We start from the raw sequence: 25,834 nt of genomic DNA on the forward strand, positions 1-25,834 counted from the left end.
GTTTATGTTAGAAGCTGATGACTGTATTTATGGCCATCTGTAATCTGAGATTTCCATATTAATTGTTTAGATATAAGACAGCAAATGACAGGTAGATGGGTGTTTGGATAAAGCCCGGTAAACTTGAAAGAGCTGTGGCTTAGGGAAAGGAAGAGTTTTTTATGTAGTTCTGCATTGTGTAATTGGCTTCTATGGGCAGGACTCCTGGACCGGTTCCCAGAATGTGGGCAGGACCTTACACTCCCCTTCCTTGTGGATCAGAGTCAGAAACTCTATTGACTGGAGCGCCTGCCCATGCAAGATGTGCCTCAGCTTCCTGTTCCTGGTGTCCCTAGCAACCTGTGTGGTTTATGGTGAGTACTTTGGAAATGCAAATTTATGGGGACACAATGAGTTACAGGGTGTGCCTGGAGCACAGACAAGACAGATTAAGTTCTGCAGGAGAAGTCATTCTCCTGATGTGAATTTGCATCCAAGCGGTCCACACCTTGGTACAGTACATACTGAGATCAGAGGACAAGACAATCCGTGAGGCCCTGCACTATAGATGCAGAGCACAAGGAGTCAGCTCTGGCCCAAGGGAATCAAGACAATTCAGTTTCCTTAATTCACTAAATGTAGAGGATTAGTTGGTTTCATTTCTAACACTTTTTGGAGGAGAGGTACACTTGAGAGGGAGCCCCTTCGTGACTCTACATGTAGTGGGCCTTCCATGCATATTTTTATTACTACATAAATATAAGATGTATTATTTTGTATTATTAATTATGTATTATTTCTATTAATACATAATATAAGATGTATTGTTACTATGTATTATTAATTATTATGTATTATTTCTATTAATACATAAATATAAGGTGTATTATTGGAAAATATGCAGTATAATAAAGCTAGCACATCAGGACCTAATAGTCATTGAAAAAACACTTTGTTATTCATTGTTCCCAAGAAGAGTGACATAGTACTGAGGTAGGGGGTACAGGAAGTGCCAGATCAGTGAGGAGACTCAGGCTGGGGCGCCTGTAGCAAAAATACCTTTCATTAGCATTTCAAAGGACTCTAGGGAGCAGTGCACATCTTAGGTGTCTGGTATCAGGTTCAGGGTGATGAGAGTAGGTGAACAGGTAGGCAGTAGTCCATGCTATCATAAAGGAAATGTTTAGGATCATGAGTCTGAAATAGATAGACTCTGAGAGGGACAGTCCCCACCAGTCATGATGGTCTCCTAAACATCAGACACACAGACTAAATTTATAGTAAATATGTGGCTATAGCATTGATTCCTGTTTATATCGGAGCCATGTTAGTGACCTGAAGAGACTGATATGTTCTTCCAAGTTTGTCTGGAAAATCATGTCCTGGGATAGCTCTAGTTCCTGAATCCAGAGCCTGTAATCAATTCCTCCAATGCCTCACCTTATGTGGACAGGCGACATTGAGAAAGGCCTGGAAAGAGGACCCAGATTTGAGGCAGAACATGCCTTTGCTGCTAGTTACCATGGCAACACCACTGTCTTTGCATCTTTAGGAACTCCACACAGGATGCTTCCAAGTTAAACGGACATATCCATAATTACCTAGAAAGACTATTGCTATGAACACAAGAAACTGGAATGTACCTCTGGTATAAAGTAGGCATCATATATGTTTGCAATGATGTAAGTCATAACTTCTGTTAGCAGTATTCTTCCCCCACACCCACCTCTTGCATGCAAGCACATGTTGTTCTAGGTTGAAAGTTCACAATCACTTCAGCCATGCTTTACCATTTGTAATCAGACTTTGCCCTCTTCCATCTCTGGAAGCATCCTCCTCCTCCTCCTCCTCCTCCTCCTCCTCCTCCTCCTCCTCCTCCTCCACTTCCTCCTCGTCCTCTTCTTTAGGCTTCCCTGGTTTATGCCTTCTCCTGACAGAACTCTTCGTGTGTGTTCTCACTCAGCTATAGCTGTGTCTCTCTGTAATCTTGGCTCTTTCTCTTATGTTACACTCCTAGGAGTGGACACACACACACACACACACACACACACACACACACACACACACTAAATACCCTCAGCTCAAGTGGACAGAGCCATCTGCCCCTTTCTGACCTTTCAGTTTGGAGATGGTCACACGCAATGCTGTTTTTGTTTGTGTTTCTCTTACTATGCAGTTCAGATTATACTTTCACTTGCTGTATAGCCTAAACTTGCCTAGAAATTAAGCTATTCCCCCTGTCTCATTCTCTCAAGCAAAGCAGTCATAAGTGCACCCTAACAGCCCTGGTCCATTTACCAGGCTATCTCACCTCCTTCCCATCACACCCATCCCACATGGAGCTGCTGTTGCTGTAGCCTTCTTCCCTTCCTTAGCCCCATATCAGGGCAGGGAGCAAGCCTCCATTGTATATGAGAATACAGAACTCCATATTAATAAAACAGTTTCTTTCTGATTATAAACAGTGTTCAAGCATAGGAAACAACTCTTGAAATTCATAAAGGGAAAAAAAACTCCCATGTTTCAATCTATAGATTGCCTCATATCCGGGTTTCCCAGTGGTGTGTTTAAAAATAAAAAGTTAAACAAAATAATAATAATTAACAGCCACGACACAAGGAGACAAGCTGGGCATTGATTTCTGTTGACATAAGGCATGACCCCAAGTTTGTAATCTGGACTTCACAAAAAAGTTCCCAGTATTAATGGCCCTTCTCTATAAAGCTCCCAGACTTAGGACAAGATCTCAATCTGATAATTTAATGATCTTAAAGTAAAATGTATCATTAATCAAATGCCATGATGTCAAAACATCATAAATTGGGGAGCAAATGTACCTGTGATTCCCCGTAAGTTCACTTGCTTTTATTTGTAATAACTAGAATTAGAAAACAAAACAATCAAATGTCCATTTTATGGAACTGGTCACTGAGCTCACTGCTCATGGGTAACTATCTTGGTTCCCATAAAGACTTTCTGGTGACAAGGATATTTCTGAAAGAAAATCTGAAATTTTCTTTTTCTGACTAAACATTATTGTTTTTATAGAAAAATTTATATAATACTGATCATATTCTTTACCCTCCCAAGCTCCTCTCAGCTCTTCCCCACCTTCCTACCCACCCCACATCATGTCATGTTCTCTCTCTCTCTCTCTCTCTCTCTCTCTCTCTCTCTCTCTCTCTCTCTCCCTCTCCTTATTGAGGAAAGGAATTGGCCTTACTTTCTTCAGCTAAAGGGGAACAGTTAGGTCAGGAAGATCAGAAACCGCATGTTTAAAAGGCTACTCTGACAAGAAGGCTATTATTCAAATAAAGGGACACCAGCATCGGTTGTGATGAAATGGGTGGTTATCCTCCTGACGCTTAGAGTGCTTCTTTCTGGTCCCACAGAAAGTGGAGAAACAGTTAAGGAAGCTCTTGGGGAATTAGGGATGATTGTCTGCTGTTCAAGAATGGAGCCAACCATCAGATGGATATCACTCCAGTCCCTCTTTCTCCTGGAGGATCCTACACAGGCAGAGCAGAGTATTTTAGGTCACTGTGTTCTCAATACAGAAACACTTCTGTTACATATTTACCCACCATGTTAAATCTAATCCTTTAACCAGGCATGCAGTGACCTTCCTGACATACATTGAATCCTAAGTATTTTCTTCTCTCCGTGAACTCCACCCATAGGCTGTTCATCCTTCCTAGCCAAGCACTTATTCTATCTGGACCTCTTGCTTTTGCTTCCTATTTAATCACTCTATTATCTTCATTGTTCATAGTCATCCCTCCTCCTGCTCAACGTCTCAGTTCCTCCACAATGTCACCAATCAGAAGACTTCATTCTTTCCAACCTATCATGTCTGTTTTCCTGTAAGGCTCACCTTCCTGAGATAATTGACCACTTCTTGTTCATTCTACAGTACATCAAGTTGCTCAACACCAGAGTCCTGATGGATAACTGTTTCTAATTTTTTTATTTATTCATTTTATATCCTGATTGCTGGCCCCTCTTTGTCACCCACCCCATCATACTGTTGCACTCACTCCCCTCTCTCTATCTCTACTCTCTCTCTCTCTCTCTCTCTCTCTCTCTCTCCCTGTGAGTGTGGAGGCCCCCTTGTATAGCCCCCTAGCCCATCACATCAAATCTCTGCAGGCTAGGTGCATCCTTTCTTACTGAGGCCAGATGAGGGAGCCAAGTTAGGGGAACTAGGTCCCCAGACAGGCAACAAGTTTAAGAACAGCCTGCTCCAGTTGTTGGAGGAACCAGATGAAGGCTAAGCTGCACATCTGCCTCATATATTCAGGGGACGGACAGGGGCAGCCGGTGTAGGCTCTTTGGTTGGTGGTTCAATCTCTGAGAGCCCCAAGGGTCCGGGTTAGTTGACTCTGTTGATCTCCCTGTAGGGTTTTCTATACCTTCCATGGCATTCAATCCTTCCCCCAACCCTTCCATAAGAGTCCCCAAGAGCTGTCCAGTGTTTGGTTATGGACCTCTGCGTCTGTTTTAGTAAGAGATGACTCGGCCATTGAAGAGTAGGCTCACAACCAAAAAAATGTAAGAGTTTCTAGAGGTTTCTAAGAGAGGAACCAAAAGTTCTGTTCCTCCTGGCAATTCTTTTTCCTTCATGACATTGGAATACAGGTCTGATCTTATCATTCCTCTATGTCCACTAGGAAACCCCTCTTCACCACCCGTGGTGGACACCACGAAAGGCAAAGTCCTGGGGAAGTACGTCAGCTTAGAAGGAGTCACACAGTCTGTAGCCGTCTTCCTGGGAGTCCCTTTTGCCAAGCCCCCTCTGGGATCTCTGAGGTTTGCTCCACCACAGCCTGCAGAGCCCTGGAGCTTCGTGAAGAACACCACCACCTATCCACCTATGTGAGCTGCTGACATGGGTTCGGGACTCATTCTGTGAGAACATCTGTCTTTATATGGTGCAGGAGGGAGTCATTTTCTGGCCAGATAGCATAAGAGGCTAACAGAGGTCATTAGAGATAGCACTGGCTTTACTTGAACCTGAAGATTTGGACACAGAGCAGGGAAAAATACTGAGCCAGTATTGTCTAGCTTATCAGTGACTAACTACGAGAATGCAGTCTTTGGGGTCATCCCATAAAGATGTCAGCCATGACTTGCCACATGATAAACAGTTATTGGTATAACTCCTGGATTCACAGAAATCTCATAAGGACTAGAAGAAGGCCACTTGATGAATGATCAGGGACACCCTCAACCCACTGCACTAGAGCTAATCAAGAACAAAGCACTACCTAAACAGTGATGAGATTGTCATATCCCATGTAGGTCAGACTCTGAGCATCTCTCCATTACCCAGAGTGTCTCAAAGGCTCTAGGAAAGGGAGGGATGCTAAGTGTTTCCCTACTGGATCAGGGATCTCGGGGTTCCTACCACTTATGCATAAAGTCCCTCTTACTAATTACACTGGATTCTCATTCTCCATTTACAAGCACCAACATTCCGGTGCAAGGGTGGGATTCAGGTGACGTCACCCATTTCTACACATTGGAATCTCAGGTGTTCACTCTCCCCTCCAGGTGCTCCCAAGATGCAACAAAAGGGCAGAGGCTGAATGATCTCCTAACCAATAGAAAGGAGAAAATCCATCTCGAGTTTTCTGAAGATTGTCTCTACCTGAATGTTTACACTCCTGCAGACTTTACAAAGAATAGCAGGCTGCCAGTAAGTGTGGAAACCACTGGTCTAGTCCTAAGTGCTACAGCATCCAGGTCTTTGGGGTGACTGGAAGGAGATGAAGGCATTCAGACACAAGGGTACACATTTCAGGACTGAGTCAGGGACCAAGAACTTCCTTCCACCAGACAGAAATGAACCAATAAATAATAAAAGAGGAAAACTCAGGTAGGAAAGAGAACGCAGAAGGAGTGGCAGGACAAGAGCTTGGGTCTTTTATCTCCACACCTGCACCCTTAGGTGGGGGCTGGTGAGGGAGATGTGTGCTACCTTTCTCCTCACATTACTTAAGACAACTTTCACTGCCAGGGGGAAACTCTCCTGGTCCATGATGGCAGTGTGGAGGGAGGAGTCTGGGGTAATCTCATAAGCACTTTTCATGTCCTTTGTCACCGCCTGTGATTGTACTGTATCTCGTTCCCCTCCCTAGATGCCTTTGGCACATGCTGATGGCTGAATGAGTCAGCATTTCCCATAGAATGAGGAGGCCAGGGAAGGGCAGGCTGCCAGTTACAGGGCAGAGTTCTGGGGAGAAGCTATTATAAAAGAGATATCTTTGAAGTGAAATAAGAGAGGGTGTGAGCATCTGCCCATTGTCCTGTCTGTAACAGAACAGAAGTATAGGAGGAAGCAGAAGTCACCAGAGTTATATTTCATCCTAAACATGTTTGCATCATATAAGGAGGTGATAACAAATCTCAGCCTCACTGATTTGCTCCCCTTCTGTTTTGGACTCTGCATCCTTATAGGCAGACTTAGAGCCAGGAGGAGAAGCAAGAACATGGACAGTTTTTCATAGCCTTAACTTCATGGACCATGTCAGCCGATCCTTACAGACACATAGGATAACAGCTTCAACATTTCCTTGGCCAACCTACTGGCTCATCTTTACTCTAAGATGAGCTTGACTCAGACCCTCCATGTAGGTTGCAGAGAGCCTAAGGGGAGGAGAAATAGAAGCTCATGGAGTTTGGAAAGCAAGGAACTGTCCATCTATGTTCCCAGGGTCTAGAGACATGGTCTGGGTGAACAAATGAGCTGCATCTGAGTCCTGACAGAGACCACAGAAGCACTGACACTCCAGTCAGAGCTCTGGGAGGTCCTGCTCCTGGCACAGATCATTGAACTATGGCCATGAGCTTCATTGGTTAGGAGCTCAGCTGTGGTGCTGATAACAGATGTCTGCTTAAGCCCTATTTGTACCTTTCATTAGCTGTGGGATCCCCAGCACATGTGCCTCAGTTTTTCTATCTATCAAATGGGGTGATCTTTGTTTCTGTCATTTCACTATGCTCAGATTATCCTTGCTTTCTCTTTCCTTATGAACAGTGCTGGACAATGTCCTATAAGACTTCAACTTTATCTTCTTTCAGTTCTATGAAATGTGTCCTCTTTAAATTCTGAAGCCATAAATTAAATGCTACTATATCTCTGATCAGCCTCAAGGCCTCTAAAAGAACCTGCTATAGACACTCTTAATAGCCAGATATCTGAAGGCTTGACAGAGAAGGTGGATATAAACTGGGATTATCAAAATGGGGAGAATTGTGGTGGAGAGGTGGAACAGTGAAGCACAGGGGCAGGGTATCAATCAGGGTCCAGAAATTAGCATGGAGACACATCGCAGGTAATAGAGGGAGAAGCTAAAAGATTCAGCTATAAGAATGATCCACGTGTCAGGATGTCAGAGTGCTGGGAAAACCTTCACCCATCATTGTTCACTTGATGATGCTTTCAGTGAGAAGAACCTTGGAAAGACGTGGCACATAGGTCTAAGAAAAAGGATGGGGACATTGAATTAGGTGACATCCTGGCTTCCAGCCAGGGAAGTTGAGGATGAAAGACTTTTGCAACCCAACTAGGCCCTGGTGAACTTTGAGTGTGATGCCCTGAATCAGGACCACGCCAGGAAAATTATGCTAGACATCTTCTGAGCCCCTTCCCAATTCTATTTCCTAGAACAAGTATGAGTCTTTTCTTGCTAACTAGGTGATGGTGTGGATCCATGGAGGTGGAATGACACTGGGCGGGGCATCAACCTATGATGGCCGGGTCCTCTCTGCCTATGAAAACGTGGTGGTAGTGGCCATTCAGTATCGCCTGGGCATCTGGGGATTCTTCAGGTAGGGTTTGTGGGCACTCCTCTCTGCATATTGGCTACTACATTGAGTAGCTCTATAGTAATGTGTTTGAAATGTGTCAGTGATAAGGAAACCAGATCTCTTTAGGCCAGTGTTTGGGGTGGCTGGAAACCAAGGACAGCATAACTATTCGGACTTGAACATAGAGTGATGTCCTAAGCTATAATGCATCACGATGGAAGAAGGGAAACTGATTCTATGGGATAAAGAAACAACCACATAGTAAAGCAGGAAGTTCAAGAAAATGAAAAATCAATCTCGTCCCTTTGGTATCAACTCACTTTGTTGGAATACAGCATGATTCCCCTGAGCATACAGACTGCTTCAAAATACAGTGTACCCAATGAAGGACCTCACCTTCTACAAATTCAAACACTGAATGAATCTGGCGCATTAGGAACTGAAGCCCCTATACATGAGCTCTTGTGACAGAGAGCATATCCAAACCATTGAGTCCTCATGCAGCCAAGTTATCATCCTAGAAGCTACTACAACCTTACCAGTGTTCATCCAACCTCAGACAGCATATAACACTAGCTACGATGAGAAGGTTCTTTGCCCTGACCTTGCTGTTTTCCTCCTGGCCACCATGTCTACTTTTGCTCTGTTCCACTCTCTTTGACCTCAGGGACTGTGTGTTTCCTTCTCCCTCTGTATAAATATTCTGGGTGATTCCAGCCACACCTCCACTCTATTTGTGACCTCCAAGTCTCCTTTAAATCCCACATCGTCCTTTCACCTACCTCCCCATCTTCTCTAGACATGTACAGAATTTCCCCACTTCACAAGGAGAAGCTGAACCCCTGACACCAACCAAGGTCTTCATCTGTCCCCCACAAGGCACCTATTTAGCTGTTGCTGTTACAAACACCCATTGGCTCAAAGGGGTTTGCATTCATCCTGGACTCTCAGCTTATGCCATTTTGTCCCCAGTCAGACAACAGATCCTTGCAAGTCTATCTTTAAAATATACTCCATGCACTTGCTTTGGATCCACTTCTCCACCTAAGAAAGCCTTGCTTCTGTGGGATGGGTTAATGTTATTAGGATCATTTTAATCAAACTTACAACTTTTATGTGACAGTGCTGCATACTATGGCCAGAATACTTAGTGAAACAATGACTGTCTGATCCGTGCCTTGCCTTTGCATAACACTCACACGATTTGCAATGACACAGAAACCATGCCAAGGCTCCCAGCACTACGCTACCTGCATCACACAGAAGTCACACACACTTTTGTTCCCCCAGGCCCAGAGCCTTTGTCCTGCTGCTCATCTTCATTGAAATTCTCTTCTTCGAATATTTTCAACTCCCTGAGTGCTCATTTTACTTAGAATTCTAGCACCTGTAACCAACTCAAGAGGGTTTCTCTGGTTATGAGCCTAAAACTCACCCCAGACCCACCGTTGCTTTATTCTTTACCTGATTTTCTTTCCCCAGTCGCTGACACCATATTCTCATTTTATCTGGCAGTTTGTGCTCTGTTCTGGGAGCTGAACATTGCCCTGTTTTTACTTTGTTTCAAGAGACGCTGCAGCCTGCACACCAGAGTTGGCTGTATGTTGGACTCATGTACATAGTGGTCAGAATAATGAGTGACAGCCTAATGCAGAGGAAGAGTCCTGTGTCAGGGATGCTGATCTCACCTGGATTCCAGAAAGCTGTGAGGATGCACCCCCAGGACATATATGGCCCTAAGATCCCTGCCGTGCAACATGTCCCTTCTATGTCTCTTGCAGCACAGGGGATGAACACAGCAGGGGAAACTGGGGTCATTTGGACCAAGTGGCTGCGCTGCGCTGGGTCCAGGACAACATTGCCAACTTTGGGGGTGACCCGGGCTCTGTGACCATCTTTGGAGAGTCAGCAGGAGGTTTCAGTGTCTCTGTTCTTGTAAGTATCTTGGGTACCACGCCTCGTGTCCAGTCTTGCTAATGTGGCTGTTGATGGGACCACTCAGAGACCATCCAACTGCTGGTCCCAAACCTGGATTTGGAGTTGATTTTTCTTCCTGCACTACATTAGATGGTCGGTTGCCTACAACCAAACTAATGATATTTGTTGTCTAGGATGGTGGGAATTTTACTTGGTGTCTGCAGAGCTGTAGGCATCTTGGATCAATGATAGCCCTGGCCTCTTCACTTAATTGAGGTTTTTTCCCCTTTACCTACCATATTTTCCAAGTATTTAAGAATGTTTCTTCCATAAAAAAAATGAATCTCATTTTGTACATTTTTGTACTGTGATTAGTTTTTGAGAATTTCATGCAGTGAATTTTGAAGGTATCCATTGTTCCCCATTCCTCATCTCCTGCATATCCACCTGCCCTCCATTCCCCACTTAACTTTGTGTCCAGTTTTCTAAATATTACTTTAAACTCGTCATATCTACTTCATGTTGTCCATATCTTCTTGGAGGCGTGGCCTTCACTGGGATGTGGTCCACCCAACAGGGCCAAACTCTTAGTGCAGAGGACGCTCCCTCTCCAAGTACTATGGAGCGCCAGCACCTTCTTAGCTAGGGCTGGGGCTTACCTCGCTTCTGTGGGGGAATAAGGTTGATGACAAACCACAGATTGGAAGAAGTAATTGTTTGGATCCAAGGTAGATCTACATGGTAGGGGACTCAAGTGTGGAGAGAAGAAAAGATCTTCTGTGAGGTGTCCTTATGACTTGTCCATAACTACCAGGGTGGGCATCAGAGTTTGGAGGAGAAGTGCAAGCTCTTTTGTGGGAAGTGGCAGAGAGGAAGGCTCTATGAAGCTGAGACATAGATGAGTGGGTAGTAGGTGTGGGAAACATGCAAACTGAGCTGTGAAAAATGCTTATACGGAAAATGGGAGTTAAGGAGATGTTATAGAAAGTTCCGTTAGCCATATGAAACTACAGAGTTAAACAGAATATAAACTCAGTGACTGCATTTTATACATACATATTTAAATTGAAAGAAAGAAAAACTACAGATGAATGTTAAAGAGAAAAATATAATTCATATCCTTGTGGCTCTTATATGGGTCATTGTGGCTATCTTCATATCTATATTTACTTATTTGCCTGTCTATATATTATTTATTTATATTCTGAATCTTATAATCTAATCGTGCTGTTTTAACAATGAAACTCATCTTTAAAATACAGTATGTGGGTTGGGGATTTAGCTCAAGAGCGCTTGCCTAGGAAGCAAAGGCCCTGGGTTGGTCCCCATCCAAAAAAAAAAAAAAAAAAAAAAAAAAAGAAAAGACTTAAAAAAAGAAAAGAAAAGACTTAAAAAAAATACAGTATGACATAAATATCTCCCCAAGCATTAAACATTCATGCAGTGTTGTTACTTATAATTACTGAGTTACATGGTAAACTATGAGCCGATTATTTATTGAATATCCCAAATGTCAGGATCTTGGTATATCTCCCATTGTTTCCATTATACACAGCAAGATATGAAGTAGCTATCTTTGTATACTTCCATGATGATACCGCCATTTCCTTCCTTCCTTCTTTCTTTCTTCCCTCTCTTCATTCCATATTTCAGGTTAACTTGAAACATTCATTGTTCTACCCTGAAGCTGACTCCTCATTTTTCCCCATAATCATTATTTGAGGGGATAAATTCAAAATAACAAAAATTCTTAAGCAGAATTTGTGGCTAGAAATTTTCGACATGTCTTTCAGTTAGCTTTGGTTTCTTGTCACCATATGCACTTGCTACACACCTTCTCTGCTGTTTCTTACTCTGTGCCCAAGATCCCCTCCACTGAGTTTCTTTTGTGGAGTCTTATGGCCAGAGAATCCAAGAAGAACCAGGGGAGAGGAGCCTTCAGAGGGTAGGTGGGTGACATTGGCCTGCCTGGAAGCTTAAACTCCCCTCTTTCTTTTCATGACAGGTGTTGTCCCCACTGTCCAAGAACCTCTACCACAGGGCCATTTCTGAGAGTGGAATGGTCCTCATTCCTGGAGTGTTAACCAAGGATGTTAGGCGAGCCGCTAAGGTAGGTCTTACCCTGGAAAATCACCATACGCTTTCCTGAAGTCCTGAAAAGTCCTTCTGGTCATAGGATTCAGCTATGTGCTCCAGGGATTTGCAAAGCGAGAATGACTGAACAGAAATTACTTCTAGGGCTTCATCTAAACTACATTATGCAGGTTCTGAAGTTTCTTCCTATGAGTTATGTTATTCAGATGCTCTACAATTCTGCGTGGGTTATATGGGAAGGCGGGATGCCCTCTGAATCATGGCACATGTATTATCTCTCCTTATATAACAGATGCTGGAAACTAGAGGTTGAAAGGTCTGTAAATGGAGACAGTGGATGTGAAGTGGACAGTGGAATCATGAATTCCTTGCCTTTTATCCACTGCGCAGGGTTTCCCCTTAAGATAATACATTTTTGTAACATTGTTTTTTTTTAAATTTTTTATTAGATATATTTCTTTACTTACATTTCAAATGTTATTCCCCTTCCTGGTTTCCTGTCCATAAACCCTCTCCCCTACTCCCCCCTCCCCCACACGGGTATTCCCCCATACATCCCCCTTACTGTCCCCCCATATTCCCCTGCACTGGGGGTCCAACCATGGCAGGACCAAGGGCTTCCCCTTCCACTGGTGTCCCAACAAGGCTATTCTCTGCTCCATATGCAGTTGGAGCCCTGGGTCAGTCCATGTATAGTCTTTCGTTAGTGGTTTAGTCCCTGGAAGCTCCTTCAACTATTTCAATCCTTCCTCTAATTCCCCCCAAAATCTTGAATTACCCAAGATGTAATCTACAGACCACAGGAAGCTCAAGAAGAAGGATGACCAAAATGCGGATGCAACATTGTATTTTAAAAGTTAACAGGCTCAGATGTGTTCATGACACATCAAAAACAATAACAGAGGCAACATTTTGTTGGGCCTGTTTGGGAAATTTACTGATCTGGAGTACTTTCAGGAAATATTTTGTCTTCAGAAATAGCACTTAGGGTAGAGCATCTGTCTACGTTAGTAGAAGATACTGATGTTGCTCTTGACATCTGCGATTGCCTGTTATCTCTTATAGAAAATTGCTGATATGGCTGGATGTAAAAGCACCACATCTGCCATCATTGTTCACTGCCTGCGTCAAAAGACAGAAGAGGAGCTCTTACAGATCATGCAGAAAATGGTGGGTGTATAGTCTGTGGTACTTCTACCACAGGCTTCATTTATTCAGCTTTTCTTCAGCCAACTGGGAACATGAGGTATTCTAACCATAGCACACACTTATATCAGGCCCATTAGATGGAGTAGCATTGAAATCTCCATCATGATGGGCTGGAATGAGCATCCGTGAGCTTGTAGGAGTTGGGGTTTTCTATTGTAACACCCAAGTTAGAAGCCTTCAACAGGAAAAGGAATGGATTGTAAAAAACACCGAATAACTAGATTTGAGTGTAGCTTATTCCAGATGCTCTAAAGATAAGAATTTACACCCTAGCTCCCCATTGTTTTGCTGGCCTCATTCTGGAGTATGTTTGCCTCCTGTAAAGCTTACATAGAACAGCAATCTACACTCATACCCTATGTGCTTAGGAACTGTCTAGCCCTCCTACCATGCCTGTAGTCTCAGTCTGTTTGACTAGCACTGTCTTGAATCTATCACTGTGTTCTGAGACATAGTGACCCAGCTCGCATCCTGAATGCCTGAAGACAAATTAGCGAAGAGGAGGAGCAGGGAATTCATCCCATTCTGCCGTTGTGTGTCTAGCTTAGTCTCCCATCAAAGTTAAAACATTCTGGTACTTCAGTCACCATTTTCTCAACAGAAGAATTTGGGGTGTTGTTACAAGAAGAGGTAGGGCTAGGGCTAAAGGAGGATGCCGGCACAGATATCTCTCTGAGCTTCAGTGACTCTGATGCTGGGACTTAGCACTAGTGAGTTCCTCCTGCTGCCCCTCCATGGGCCTCATCCTGCTCTACCATGTGCATGTTCTGAGAAGATGCCATGTAGGTTTCTCTTATCCTGCTTGAGAAGAGACTGGAAGCCTAGGTCTGAAGATGTGATCCATACCAGGAAGATTCTAACCATAATGGCTTTCTTGTCTCCACAGAATCTGATTAAACTCAGTTCACAAAGGGATATCAAAGAGGTAAGGACCTTTTAAGCTACCTGTAATAGTCTTAAACTATGATTGAAAGAATATCTGTTTGTGAAATCACAGTCCATTCTAGTGTGTGTGTGTGTGTGTGTGTGTGTGTGTGTGTGTGTGTGTTGTGTGTGTGTGTGTGTACTATTGAGGTCCAGAGCAACAGTTTAGGAGGGCCAAGAAGACCAGAGGCAGTGTTCGCACTTCTGGTTTAGTGCTCTGAATGCGCAACCTTGTACCTTTTCAGTTATGACTATTGTACTAAAAGGACCAATGAAAAGAGGCTGCACTCTCAGATGGCTGAGGTGCTTAACCAAGGTTGGTGAAAACCACTGTTGAGGAACATAAGTCATAAGCTACACAGAGAGATGTAGCACTCCCTCTCTTGAACCAGAAAAACTCCAGTAGTGACCTCCATAGTCTCCCCTCTTCTCACTTCCCATCTGTAGTCAAGGTCTTGTGACATTAGTCATGCTAAATTTTATATCCCTGTCCTCTTGACCACTCCACAGGATCCCAGAGTATCCCTCAAATGTCTAGGAAATTTAAAGAATCTTAATTCTTTCAGATGTTTAGCATTTTTAAAGAAGACACTTTTCCATTTAGACATCATGCCCTTGACTGCGATGTCTGTGCCAACATCCAATACAGCACACTTAAACGATCACAAGGAAATCTGCATGTTTTCCAGTTTTGTAGTTTGAGGGGAATGGTTATGTGATACTACAGTGCATGATAAAACTATGGAAAAGTTAGTAAAAGATCTAAACTTCTGGTAGCATCCACATGCCAGTGCTGAATTGCAGCTAAAGGTAAAAAAGGTGTTTTGTTACCTAGGGCTAAAGAAGTAGTAATCCCTGGTCAAATGGCATTTTACTCTATTGTGAATAAATCTTACATATGCTAGTTCTTGGTGAGAAATATATGTCATCTAAGGTACATTTAAATAGGGTTCCATATATAAGGATGATGACATTATTGTGACCAATGGTTTCCAAGAACCTAGATCTAAAATTCCAATGCAAAAAAGGCCCAGGATTCACAAATTTAATATTCATGGAAGCTTTATAGACTTAACCATTAGGAATAGTGAAAAATCAATTCTAGAGAAATTTATGATTGAAGCACATCATATATATATATATATAATATATGAACATATGAGGTATTTATACATGCTATATATTTAATGAAAATGCCCCTCCCTTCAATTAACTATTTATTTTTAGTCTTATCATTCACAAATGTCAAAAGTTTGGTCTTTGTGGCTCATAGGCCTTCTAAAAGATACAGATTTCTGCACACTGCTCAGTCATGGGGTCTGTGTTCCAACTGCTCCCTTAGACAAGCATAGCAAAAGATGTGGGGGATTTCTGACACTGCACTGCTCTCTTCTCCAGAGCTACCACTTTTTGTCAACTGTGGTTGACGATGTGGTGCTGCCGAAGGACCCAAAAGAGATCCTGGCTGAGAAGAACTTCAACACCGTGCCCTACATTGTGGGAATCAACAAGCAAGAATGTGGCTGGCTTCTGCCAACGGTGAGCATGAACAAATCCCTTTGACAGATGCTCATCCACTGACGCACAGCTATCACACCTCTACTCTGTGCTCTCATGAACTCTGACTTAAAGCCATGCCTTGTGTCTGGGACAGCTGTTCCCACTGCTGTGGAGTATTCCTCCAAGGAAACATTCTCTGGTGTAGCCCAACTGAGACCCACAGGTTGGGGACTCTATACTAATTGCTTACCTTTTCTTTATGGATTTTGAAATTCTTGGGCTAGGTAAGGTCTGTTGGTATAACCATTATGTAGCCTGAATAATTAAGGTCAAGGTGAAAGTGATGGAGGAGCTGGGAGTTCAGGAGAGCTGGGCTGAGGTAAATCTCCTCCCTGTGCTTGGACTCTCAGATCCTGTACCTCTCCACAGGGATGCTCAGTGGCCTTTGACCGCTTGTCAAAGAAAGGGATTTCTGGGTTATCATTGATTTTGAATGGAGTAGAAATAGATTATTTTTAAAGATTAAAACACTCACTGCTAATAGTACAAAGAATAGGGTGGGGCATATTTTAATCAGTAACAGGGCAGCAGGGATATAATGATAAAGCATTATCTGAACTAACTCCTTGACCCCAAAGCTGGAGGTGTCTCCAGACTGTTGAGAACTCTGCAAGACACTGTGGTGTGATGGTAATGAGTCCACACACCTACATCTCCAAGATGTAGGAAGAAGAGGACGTCTCATCTTCATGGCAACAGGCAGAGGTTCTAAGTGGAGTAAGAACCTGAAAGGAGCGAGGTATCTGTCTTCCCAGGGACCGAAAGAAGGAACAAGTTAGCCTCCCAAACCTTTATCCCAAATTGTGGACAATACTTTAAAATTTACCTTTAAACTCTTGAGCTGAAAGTTTTGTTTTGATGTTTTACATTTCAAAAGTAAAAGAAATGATTGGATGCTGGCTGAGGATTTTTATAGCCATTGCTCTAAGAGAGAGTACAGTTCATGGGCAGACTTGTCAACAGTGTTTTGATGCTGTTGTTTTGCTTGGTGAAAGAGGAATTTCACCCAAAACCACTGAACTTTCTCAAATAGGTATTTTCTAGAGTTGCATGAATCTTAGGAAGTCCCTTGTTCTGTCTCTGGAGTCAAGTGCAGAAATTTGAAGGGGATCAGTCCCAGCAGGGGAGTTCTACTGCTCTCTCCCTCTACAGAAGGATTTCAGAGATCAAAGAGCACAGGCATAGCTGTTGCCTCAGATGTTAAAACTTAGGTAAAATATTAAGGCCTAGATAGAATGGTAAGGTCTAGGTAGACTGTTAAGGCCTAGTTAACTGTTACTTGGCTAGCATGCCATTATAAGAAAACTTTCTCATGTTTCTACTGTTAACAGGAAACTTTCTAATATCAAATTGATTACAAATTCTGTTATGTTCTGAGGCTTTGGAAATCAATCACAGTAGAAGTCAGTAAAATCACTTTGTATAGTTGCCCACAATAAGCTTGGAGCCAAACTAACCAGCAGCAGCATTTCCTGAACCTGTGTATAAACTGTTATGGTATAAGCTTCCCCCTGGGAGGACCCCAGCATAAGAGATGTATGAATCTATTTAAGATGAGATGTGCACTTTGAGTAGCACTTAATTAAGTAAATTTAAGTCCCCAAGACCTCTTGAGCTGACATCCTACTTGGCAGAAAGGCACATGTACGTGGGTTACTAACATCCTGGTTCCAAGTCCCATTCTCATAGACAAGTTAACACATGGATATTGGACAAGGCAAGTCCAATGCCACAGTTGAATACCCCAAACAATGGGAGCAGGATAAGTGTACAGCAAAGGCATGTCCCTAAAGAAATCTCCCTATCCCTAAATCCTGATTGGTGGAATAATTTGGCACAGATGTTTGTAGATCTCAAGCTTAAAAAGCACTATAGGACCTTAACTTTGGGTCATTGTTCAGTTCCCAAATTTGAACTGTGGCCCTAATCAGTCAGTCCTGGGGAACATGTTCAAGAAACCATCCCTATCTGACTGAGTGTTCTTGTGGCTTGTGAGGCGATTACTGGACCCAAATATCAGAAAGTGAGTCTCAGGAGAAGGGTATGACCTGTGCTTCTGTCTCTGAGCTTTTGGCTTCTGCTCTAACTTTGAATAATTTTTCTAGGGGACTTGTTCCCAGATATAAGTAAGTATTTAGGGTGCCCTCAGTTTCTCCTTGAATTTCTCTATATAAAACATTTGCTTCATTGATTTCTTTTTGTCAAACTCATGAGAGACCTGAACCCACTGGATGAACAGCTATGGCCTTCATCTCACTGTTAGAGCACGGTGCTCCTGATTGTCCTCTTCTGTCCATTCCTAAGCACTCGCCAATGCTCAATCATTTTTCAACAGATGATGGGATTTGTACCAGCTGATGTAGAATTGGACAAGAAGATGGCCATTACGCTCCTGGAGAAATTTGCTTCCATATATGTAAGCATCTAGGGAACTGTGGCTGAAAAATGCAGGTATTTGGAGGGACTGGGCCAAATTACAGATCGATTTAATGTCTCCCACTGCATCACCCCGGGAAGGATTTACACAGGTCACAGGACCGTCAGCCTCAATGAAGCCTCAACCTCCAAGAGAGACTGGTGATCAATTTTGCTATCTATTTCAGGACATACCAGAGGATATTATTCCAGTTGCCATTGAGAAGTACAGAAAAGGTAGTGATGACTCCATCAAGATCAGAGATGGAATCCTTGCCTTTCTTGGGGATGCGCTATTGTGTATCCCATCAGTGATGGTGTCCCGTGACCACAGAGGTGAGTCCATTGGAGAGTGGCGGAGAGTCACCTGCTTTGGCCCCTAACCTGCGTACTCTCTAGGAAAGACAGATGTATTCTTATAGTCAGTGTGCAGTCTGACTCAGCAGAGATCCTGTTAGTTTTTTTTTTCTTTTCCCAATCAATAGACTGTGAGGATGAGGTGCAAATGCGAGAAGTTAACTTGGTTATTGATAACTGTAAACAACACCGGGGATGGGTTGGACGTTCCTATTGGTTACTAGCGTGCTTACTCAGCATGCCCAAAGCCATGGGGCTCAATCCAGAGCACCCTACACACTGGGCTAGGCCACATACCTGTCATCTTGCCACTTGAATTATAGTATTAGAATTCTTTTCAATGTTGAGCTTGAGTGCTTTCTTTATTGGTGACTGCTTTTAGACCATCAATAAAGATGCAGGTATCAATACAGATAAAAGGTAGGAGGGTCAGAAGTTCAAAATCATTTCCTGCAACAATATTTCGGTTCCATGGCCTATTTTTTATTGTTTGTTTTCTTGATATTTAGTTTCTTGGATTTTTTTGGTATATTCTAGTTATTTATTCTCTGCCAGATATAAATGGCAGAGTTTCCCCCATTGTGTAGGCTGTTTCTTCAGTTGACTGAGTTTCCTTTGCGGTACAAAATATATTTTTTAATTTTGTTAAATCTCATTTGTTGATGACTACGTTTATTTTTTTTTCAACAATTACAATCCTATTCAGAAAGTCCTATACATACTCCTTGACACATATACTCTACTTTTTCCTGTTTCACTGTTTCAAATCTTATGTTGAAGCCCTTCACCCATTGGGAGTTGTTTTTGTGCAAGTTGAGAAATAAGGATTGACTTCCATTTTTCAATATAGAGATATCCAGTTTCCCTAGCATGTATGTTTTGGGGGACTTTTGTAAAGCCAGGTGTTTGTAGTCATGTGATATTGTATCTGGGTTCTTTGCTCTATCTCATTAATCCATGTATCTCTTCCTTTACCTTTCTATGTTCAATGCTATGGTTCTGAGGATAACTTGAAATCACATATTGTGATATCTGCAGGAGCTGTATTCCTACTACTCGATGTTGCTTTGGCATCCGGGCTTTCTTGTGCTCCAATGTGAATGTATAGATTGCTCTGTCTGTTTTGCTGAATAATGTCATTTAGATTATAAACGGGACTGCTCTAGCAGACTCCCGGCAGTGCTGTGTACAGGAAGGGTCAGTAGGGAGCCATTGCCTCTATAACTAGTGTCCTTGGGATTCTGGCATACAGTGGGGGAGAGGGGGGAGGTTGTGGATCATTTCTGGAACTTCTCTCAGATCCCTGTACTCTACCCTGACCTCCTCTAGTCAAGCAGGCAGGCAAAGGTCCAAAGGGGCAGGGAACCTTTTGTACATTCTTATAGCTTCATAAATTTCTCTCCTTTCTGCCTGTGTATTTGCCTGCCTTTGTTTCTGCCTCTTTGTCTCTCTCTCTCTCTCTCTCTCTCTCTCTCTCTCTCTCTCTCTCTCTCTCTCTCTCTCTGTGTGTGTGTGTGTGTGTGTGTGTGTGTGTGTGTGTGTGTGAAAGAGAGACAGAGACAGAGACAGAGAGAGAGAGAGGAGTTTCTATGTCTGTGTGTGTGGTGCTGGGGGGTTGAACCTTGACCCTCTAGTATGCTAGGCCAGCACTCTATCACTTAAATATTTTCCAAATCTTCATAAGTTGCTTCTCATCTGCTCTTTACTTGCTGAATCGACTTCTCTGACTTCAGCATGAGTGTTTTAACTTTTATAATTAAAAAAAATTAATTATCTACCTTTTGGTTTTGGTTTTATCTATTCCTTTCAGAAAAGGTATTTGCTACAACTTTATTACTGTTAACTTTAATGAAAATTTCCTTGTTTCTGCACACAGAATATATTTCTGAAGAATGTTGTGTAGGACTTTTAGAAAACCATCAGTCTTCTGTTGAAATCGGTTGGCATAATCTGTACATTTTTGCTGGAATGTTTGTATAATTGTATAATAATCCCAAAGCCACTTGAGCCTGGTGTTTCCTGATTTTTCCCCCATGGGAAGGATCTCCAGTTCCATCCTTTCACTGTGTAAACTTTATCTTCCCTAAGATCAGCCCCTGAGTTCAATGCAATATGTTTACTTTACCCCTCCCCCTTCCTTCAGATCTCTTGTTCCTATCTCATGAGCCCCTCTTACAGTGAGGCAAGACTCTTTGTTTTGTTTTGAGAGTATCTTGGAGAGAGTTATTGATAGACAAAGACTTAAGAGTGTTATTTTCCTGGGATGTTTTGCTGTTGTTTTGAAAATATCACTTTGTCTCTACCTATGTGCCTGCCCTCCCTGTGGCTTGATGGCTCTGCACAGTGGGTGCTTACAGTCATATCTGGTTTGACTTGGCGCCTCTTACTCATTTTTACATGTAACTGCCTTGTGCTTACAATCATCTCTCACACATACAGCCCGTGTATACCTGGTAACAGTTTGTCCTTGTTTGCATATAGGAGCCCCCCACTTTCTCCATCCTATATGCACTGTACAAGGTTGACATCTGAATTTACATTTTTTTGTGAATGAACACTTTCTTTGAGCTATGGCTCATTTGTTGGTGCCATTTGCATTGTCACCCTTTGAACTGAGGACATAGAGTCTCTCACATCATCATTATTACAGACTTGAGTGGCCTGAGGATAGAGTCTTATGCTTCACTACAGTCCTCCTGTGTCTGAGCATTGTTATGTCAACTTGCGTCTTTGATATCTGTGCTGTCTTTCTTCCTATTAACCGCCAGTATCTTTCTGCTTCACTTCAGAGAATTCAATAATTTTGACAAGGCCTGTCTAGAGGTAATTTATGCCATAAGCTTTTGTTTCTATATTGCTCTTCATTTCTGAATGCCCCATTTCTTTATGACAGGTTTACTAATTCACAAAAGATACATCTCTGAACAAGTTCTACTGAGATGATTTCTATCATAGAGATGCTGACTCACCCATGTTTATTATTGTGACAGTTAAGGCATGGAGTTGTCCTCTCTGTTCATCAACAGATGCATGGCTAAAGAAAATATAGTATAAATACACAATGGGATTTTCCTCAGCCATAAAAAAAAAACTGACAGCACTTGCAGGAAAATGGATAGAAATCTTTATGATTTCCCTCATAAGGAAACATTCAGACTCAGAAAAACAACACATTCCTGTCACACGTGGAACCTAGATTACTGTGTGTGTGCCTGTGTCTGTGTATGTTTGTGTCTGTATACGTGAATATGTGTGTGTGTGTGTATGTCTGTGTGTGTCTCTGTTTGTGGCTATGTGTGTGCATGTGTGTGTGTGTGTGTGTGTGTGTGTGTGTGTGTGTCTTTGTGTCTGTGTGTCAGCATCTCTGTATGTGTAACTAGAATGGGGAGCATGAGGTAGGAAGAAGAGACCTGAAGGAAGGGGAGGGGTAAGAATGTAATGAAACACATGTGACATAAGTGCAAACTGGCTCATTGGAGAAGGAGTTTCCAGCAAGAGGGAGGTAAAATGAGAAAGGGGGTGAGCAAAGCAAAGTGCTGGAGAGTTCCATGCCAGAACCCCCCCACACACACACCCAATAACTTAAACAGCACTTTAACGAGAAACAAATGACGTTATTAGGAGAGGTGCACTTAGATTTGGTTCAGTCTCTAGGAATTTTCTGGGTTTTTTATTGGACATTTTTAAATTTACATTTCAAATGTTATCCCCTTTCCCTGCTTCATGTCCATAAACCCCCTCCCCCTGCTTCTATGAGGGTGTTCCCCCACCCACCCCTTCCAACCTCTCCAACCTGAGACTCCCCTACACTGGGGCATGGAGCCTTGGCAGGACCAAGGGCTTCTCCTCCCATTGATACCCAACAAGGCCATCCTCTGCTACATATGCAGATGGGGCCATGGGTCTGTTCATGTGTACTCTTTGGATGGTGGTTTAGTCCCTGGGAGCTCTGGTTCATTGATTGGTATTGTTGTTCTTATGGGGTTGCAACCCCTTCAGTTCCTTCAATCCTTTCTCTAACTCCTCCATTGGGGACCATGTTCTCAGTTCAATGGTTGGCTGTGAGCATCTGCCTCTGTATTTTTCATGCTCTGGCAGAGCCTCTCAGGAGACAGCTATATCATGCTTCTGTCAGCATACACATCTTGGCATCAGCAATATTGTCTATGTTTGGTGGCTGTATGTATATGACCTGGATCATGGAATAGTCTCTGAATAGCCATTCCTTCAGTCCCTGCTCCAAACTTTGTCTTTGTATTTTCTTCTATGAATATTTTTGTTTCCCTTTCTAAGAAAGACTGAAGCATCTCCACTTTGGTTGTCCTTCTTCTTGAGCTTCATGTGGTTTGTGGATTGTATCATGGGTAATCCTAGCTTTTGGGCTAATATCCACTTATAAGTGAGTGTATATCATGTGTGTTTTTATGTGATTGAGTTACCTCACTCAGGATGATATTTTCCAGTTCCATCCATTTGCCTATGAATTTCATGAAGTCATTGTTTTTGATAGCTGAGTAGTATTCCATTGTGTAGATGTACCACATTTTCTGTATCCATTCCTCTCTTGAAGGACATCTGGGTTCTTTCCAGCTTCTGGCTATTATAAATAAGGCTGCTATGAACATAGTGGAGCATGTGTTCTTGTTATGTGTTGGAGCATCTTTTGGGTATATGCCCAGCAGTCCTCAGGTAGTACTATGTCCAATTTTTTGAGGAACCTCTAGACTGATTTCCAGAGTGGTTGAATGGAGACACTTAGTGTGTCAAAGATCTTCTTGAAATGAACAAACAGTAGTGTCTTCTCACTGACACCTATAGAGCATATTTGCCAGGCTCATTTTATATATTCATTTTAATTGCATTAAGGAAAGACTCAAACATCACTTTTATTTTTGTTAACTATTCAAATATTAGCAAACCAATGGGTTTTCTTGAAGATGTTTTTCTGATGTGCTTATGAACAGGAGTTTCCTTTGAAGATAGGAGCCTTGATTTCGTCTAGGTGTGTGTCAAATAACAGGAACTGTTATGAATTCATTTCTTTACAGATGCTGGAGCTCCCACCTACATGTATGAGTATGAATACTACCCGAGCTTCTCATCACCCCAAAGACCCAAGGATGTATTAGGAGACCATGCAGATGATCTCTACTCTGTCTTTGGTGCCCCAATGTTAAGAGGTAATATCTCTTTGCTGATATGTGTATAGAATTGATAAGTCTGACCTCCGATCTTGGATTGGTATTCTTGAACAAGTTTTTCTAGTCTTGATCTTGATTCCCTAATTCAGTATATTGGGAGTAAGGTACACATGGATATGGTCACCTTTTCTACTGGTCTAACATACATGAAGGAGAATATATGTTACTATATAGAGAGCATAACTTCTCTCACAACCCTGACCATTGACAAGAGATTGAGACGTATATAATACATAGGCCACTTAACAACAAGAATCTCATTCTTGAATCTTTACTCAAAATAACATACCAGAGCATGATTGAGGGTAAGGTCACAATTGGTGCTTTGAATCAGATCACATATATTGGTATTTGTGTTAGTTAGGGTTTTACTGCTGTGAACAGACACTATGACCAAGGCAACTCTTAGAAGGACAACAATTAATTAGGGCTGGCTTACAGGTTCAGAGGTCAGTTCTTTATCATCAAGGCAGGAACATGGCAGTACCCAGGCAGGCATGGCACAGGAGGAGCTGAGAGTTCAACATATTGTTCCAAAGGCAAACAGGAGGAGACTGGCTTTCACATGGTTAGAAATAGGGTCTCATTTCCCACCCCAACAGTGACACACTTCCTCCAACAAGACCACAATGACTCCAACAAGGCAATACCTCCTAATAGTGCCACTCTCTGGGCCAAGCATATTCAAACTATCAAAGTATGTCTAATATCTATGTAGATATTTAATATATGTGTATGTGAAGTTTTATCTATATTATATTTAGTAATTCATTTAGAAGCTCTAACACAGTTAATATTTGGAGAAAACCCTTCTAAACCTTTGAATTTCAGAAACTCTGTGTCACTACAACACACTCTCGAGCTGTTCAGGGAACATCAGATGTAGTGACAAACTCCGAGTTAAGTAAAGTAAAGATTTACCACATCTACATTATTATATTTCCCAACACTCACAAATTTACAAGGATAAGAAAAGACCTAAGAACCAACAATATTATGGGATGGAAGAAACCCCATGATGTAACATTTCAACCCTGAGTGTGAAAGAACAAATGAATGGGCATAGAAAGTGAAGGCAGAATTAGGTAGGCTGCATTCTGCTGATAACTCCTAGATCAGTTCTCCTCAGTCTGAAAGTGTGCACCAGTTAACCAGGACTCTGTAAACTTTTGACTAAGCTGTTATGGAGTAAGGTTCAGAATTCTATCTTTCTAAATAGCACCCAGTTCTGCTGGCAGTGGGCCCAAGAGCTATGCTTTTAGCACTGATGGGTTTTAACCCCTCCTCCCCGTCTCTTCCTCACAGATGGTGCCTCTGAAGAGGAGATCAAGCTCAGCAAGATGGTGATGAAATTTTGGGCCAACTTTGCTCGGAATGGGTAAGGATGGGGAAAAAGGTGGAACTGGGGACATTAGACAAGACCAGACTTCCAAGGTCCTCACTGGGATGAAGAGTAGTTCCTAAAATTCTATCTCTTATGATAGTGAGATGGTTTGGCATGGATAATCCAGGAATCACTATACATTTCAGTAAAAATGCAGAAATCACAGAGTAGCTTTGAGGAATTTTATTTTATTCTGTTCCCAGGAACCCTAATGGCAGAGGGCTACCTCATTGGCCACAGTATGACCAGAAAGAAGAATATCTGCAGATTGGTGCCACCACCCAGCAATCGCAGGGACTGAAAGCAGAGGAAGTGGCTTTTTGGACACAGTTCCAGGCTAAGAGACAACCTCAGCCACACCACAATGAGCTGTGAATGCAAGTCTCTGTCAGCTTCAGAACAAGCAAGCCAAGATATAGTTCTTCGACTAAAGATGTTTGTAAATGAAAGATGGATCTGGAGAATCCTGAAGAATTTTGTCATAGAGACAGGGAGAACCCAGGAAAGAGAAATATTTGTACTTATGGCATCAGTTTAGAGAATAAATGACATTTTTACAGTCAAATAAATGTCTGTATTTTGAATTGACTATAAATGCATGTACCCTAGAAAGAGATGGGAGTAAGAGGAAGAGAGAAAAGAAAAAAGAAAAAGAGGGAGAGAGAATGTATAAAAAGATCATACCATAGCAAATAGTTACTTTGAAATCAAAGAGAAAAGAAACATGTTGCAGAAAAAAATGGGATTTGAATTTAGTCATGCCTTACACCTCAGATGGGAGCCATCATCCAACATGGAGAAAAACAATACTAATATTTGCTAAAGTTCTAGAGATGAAGTAGGGGCTAGTATGAGTGTTTGAAAGTCAAAGGAGCCCTACTCACAAGTCTGGTGGAATTGAGAGCTGAATACCCAGAAGTGTAGACAATCCTGAGACGGCAGGACAGACTGCCACTTCTACCTACATTTGCCCACATCCCTG

General features: G+C 42.3%; 1 protein-coding gene across 1 annotated transcript; it reads left to right on the plus strand.

Moving 5' to 3' along the window:
• Window positions 1-209: 209 nt before the first annotated feature.
• LOC116886674 (liver carboxylesterase 4) lies at window positions 210-25,417 on the plus strand. Its single transcript, XM_032888166.1, has 14 exons — window positions 210-353; window positions 4,650-4,854; window positions 5,533-5,677; window positions 7,679-7,812; window positions 9,573-9,726; window positions 11,714-11,818; window positions 12,868-12,972; window positions 13,898-13,936; window positions 15,334-15,474; window positions 17,831-17,911; window positions 18,099-18,246; window positions 23,316-23,447; window positions 24,774-24,846; window positions 25,056-25,417. The coding sequence occupies exons 1-14, from the start codon at window positions 302-304 to the stop codon at window positions 25,225-25,227; spliced, it is 1,686 nt and encodes a 561-aa protein (XP_032744057.1). The 5' UTR covers window positions 210-301; the 3' UTR covers window positions 25,228-25,417.
• Window positions 25,418-25,834: the final 417 nt, after the last annotated feature.

Source organism: Rattus rattus, chromosome 17 (genome assembly GCF_011064425.1).
Source record: "Rattus rattus isolate New Zealand chromosome 17, Rrattus_CSIRO_v1, whole genome shotgun sequence".
Classification (NCBI taxonomy): Eukaryota; Metazoa; Chordata; class Mammalia; order Rodentia; family Muridae; genus Rattus; species Rattus rattus.

What these genes read in the sequence shown, in the direction of transcription:
- LOC116886674 (XM_032888166.1), top strand. Translation starts at nt 302, where the DNA reads ATGTGCCTCAGCTTCCTGTTCCTGGTGTCCCTAGCAACCTGTGTGGTT. An exon ending in CAAAGAATAGCAGGCTGCCA is followed by an intron (nt 5,678 to 7,678) that starts GTAAGTGTGGAA and finishes CTTGCTAACTAG; the next exon opens with GTGATGGTGTGGATCCATGG. An exon ending in ATGTTAGGCGAGCCGCTAAG is followed by an intron (nt 11,819 to 12,867) that starts GTAGGTCTTACC and finishes TATCTCTTATAG; the next exon opens with AAAATTGCTGATATGGCTGG.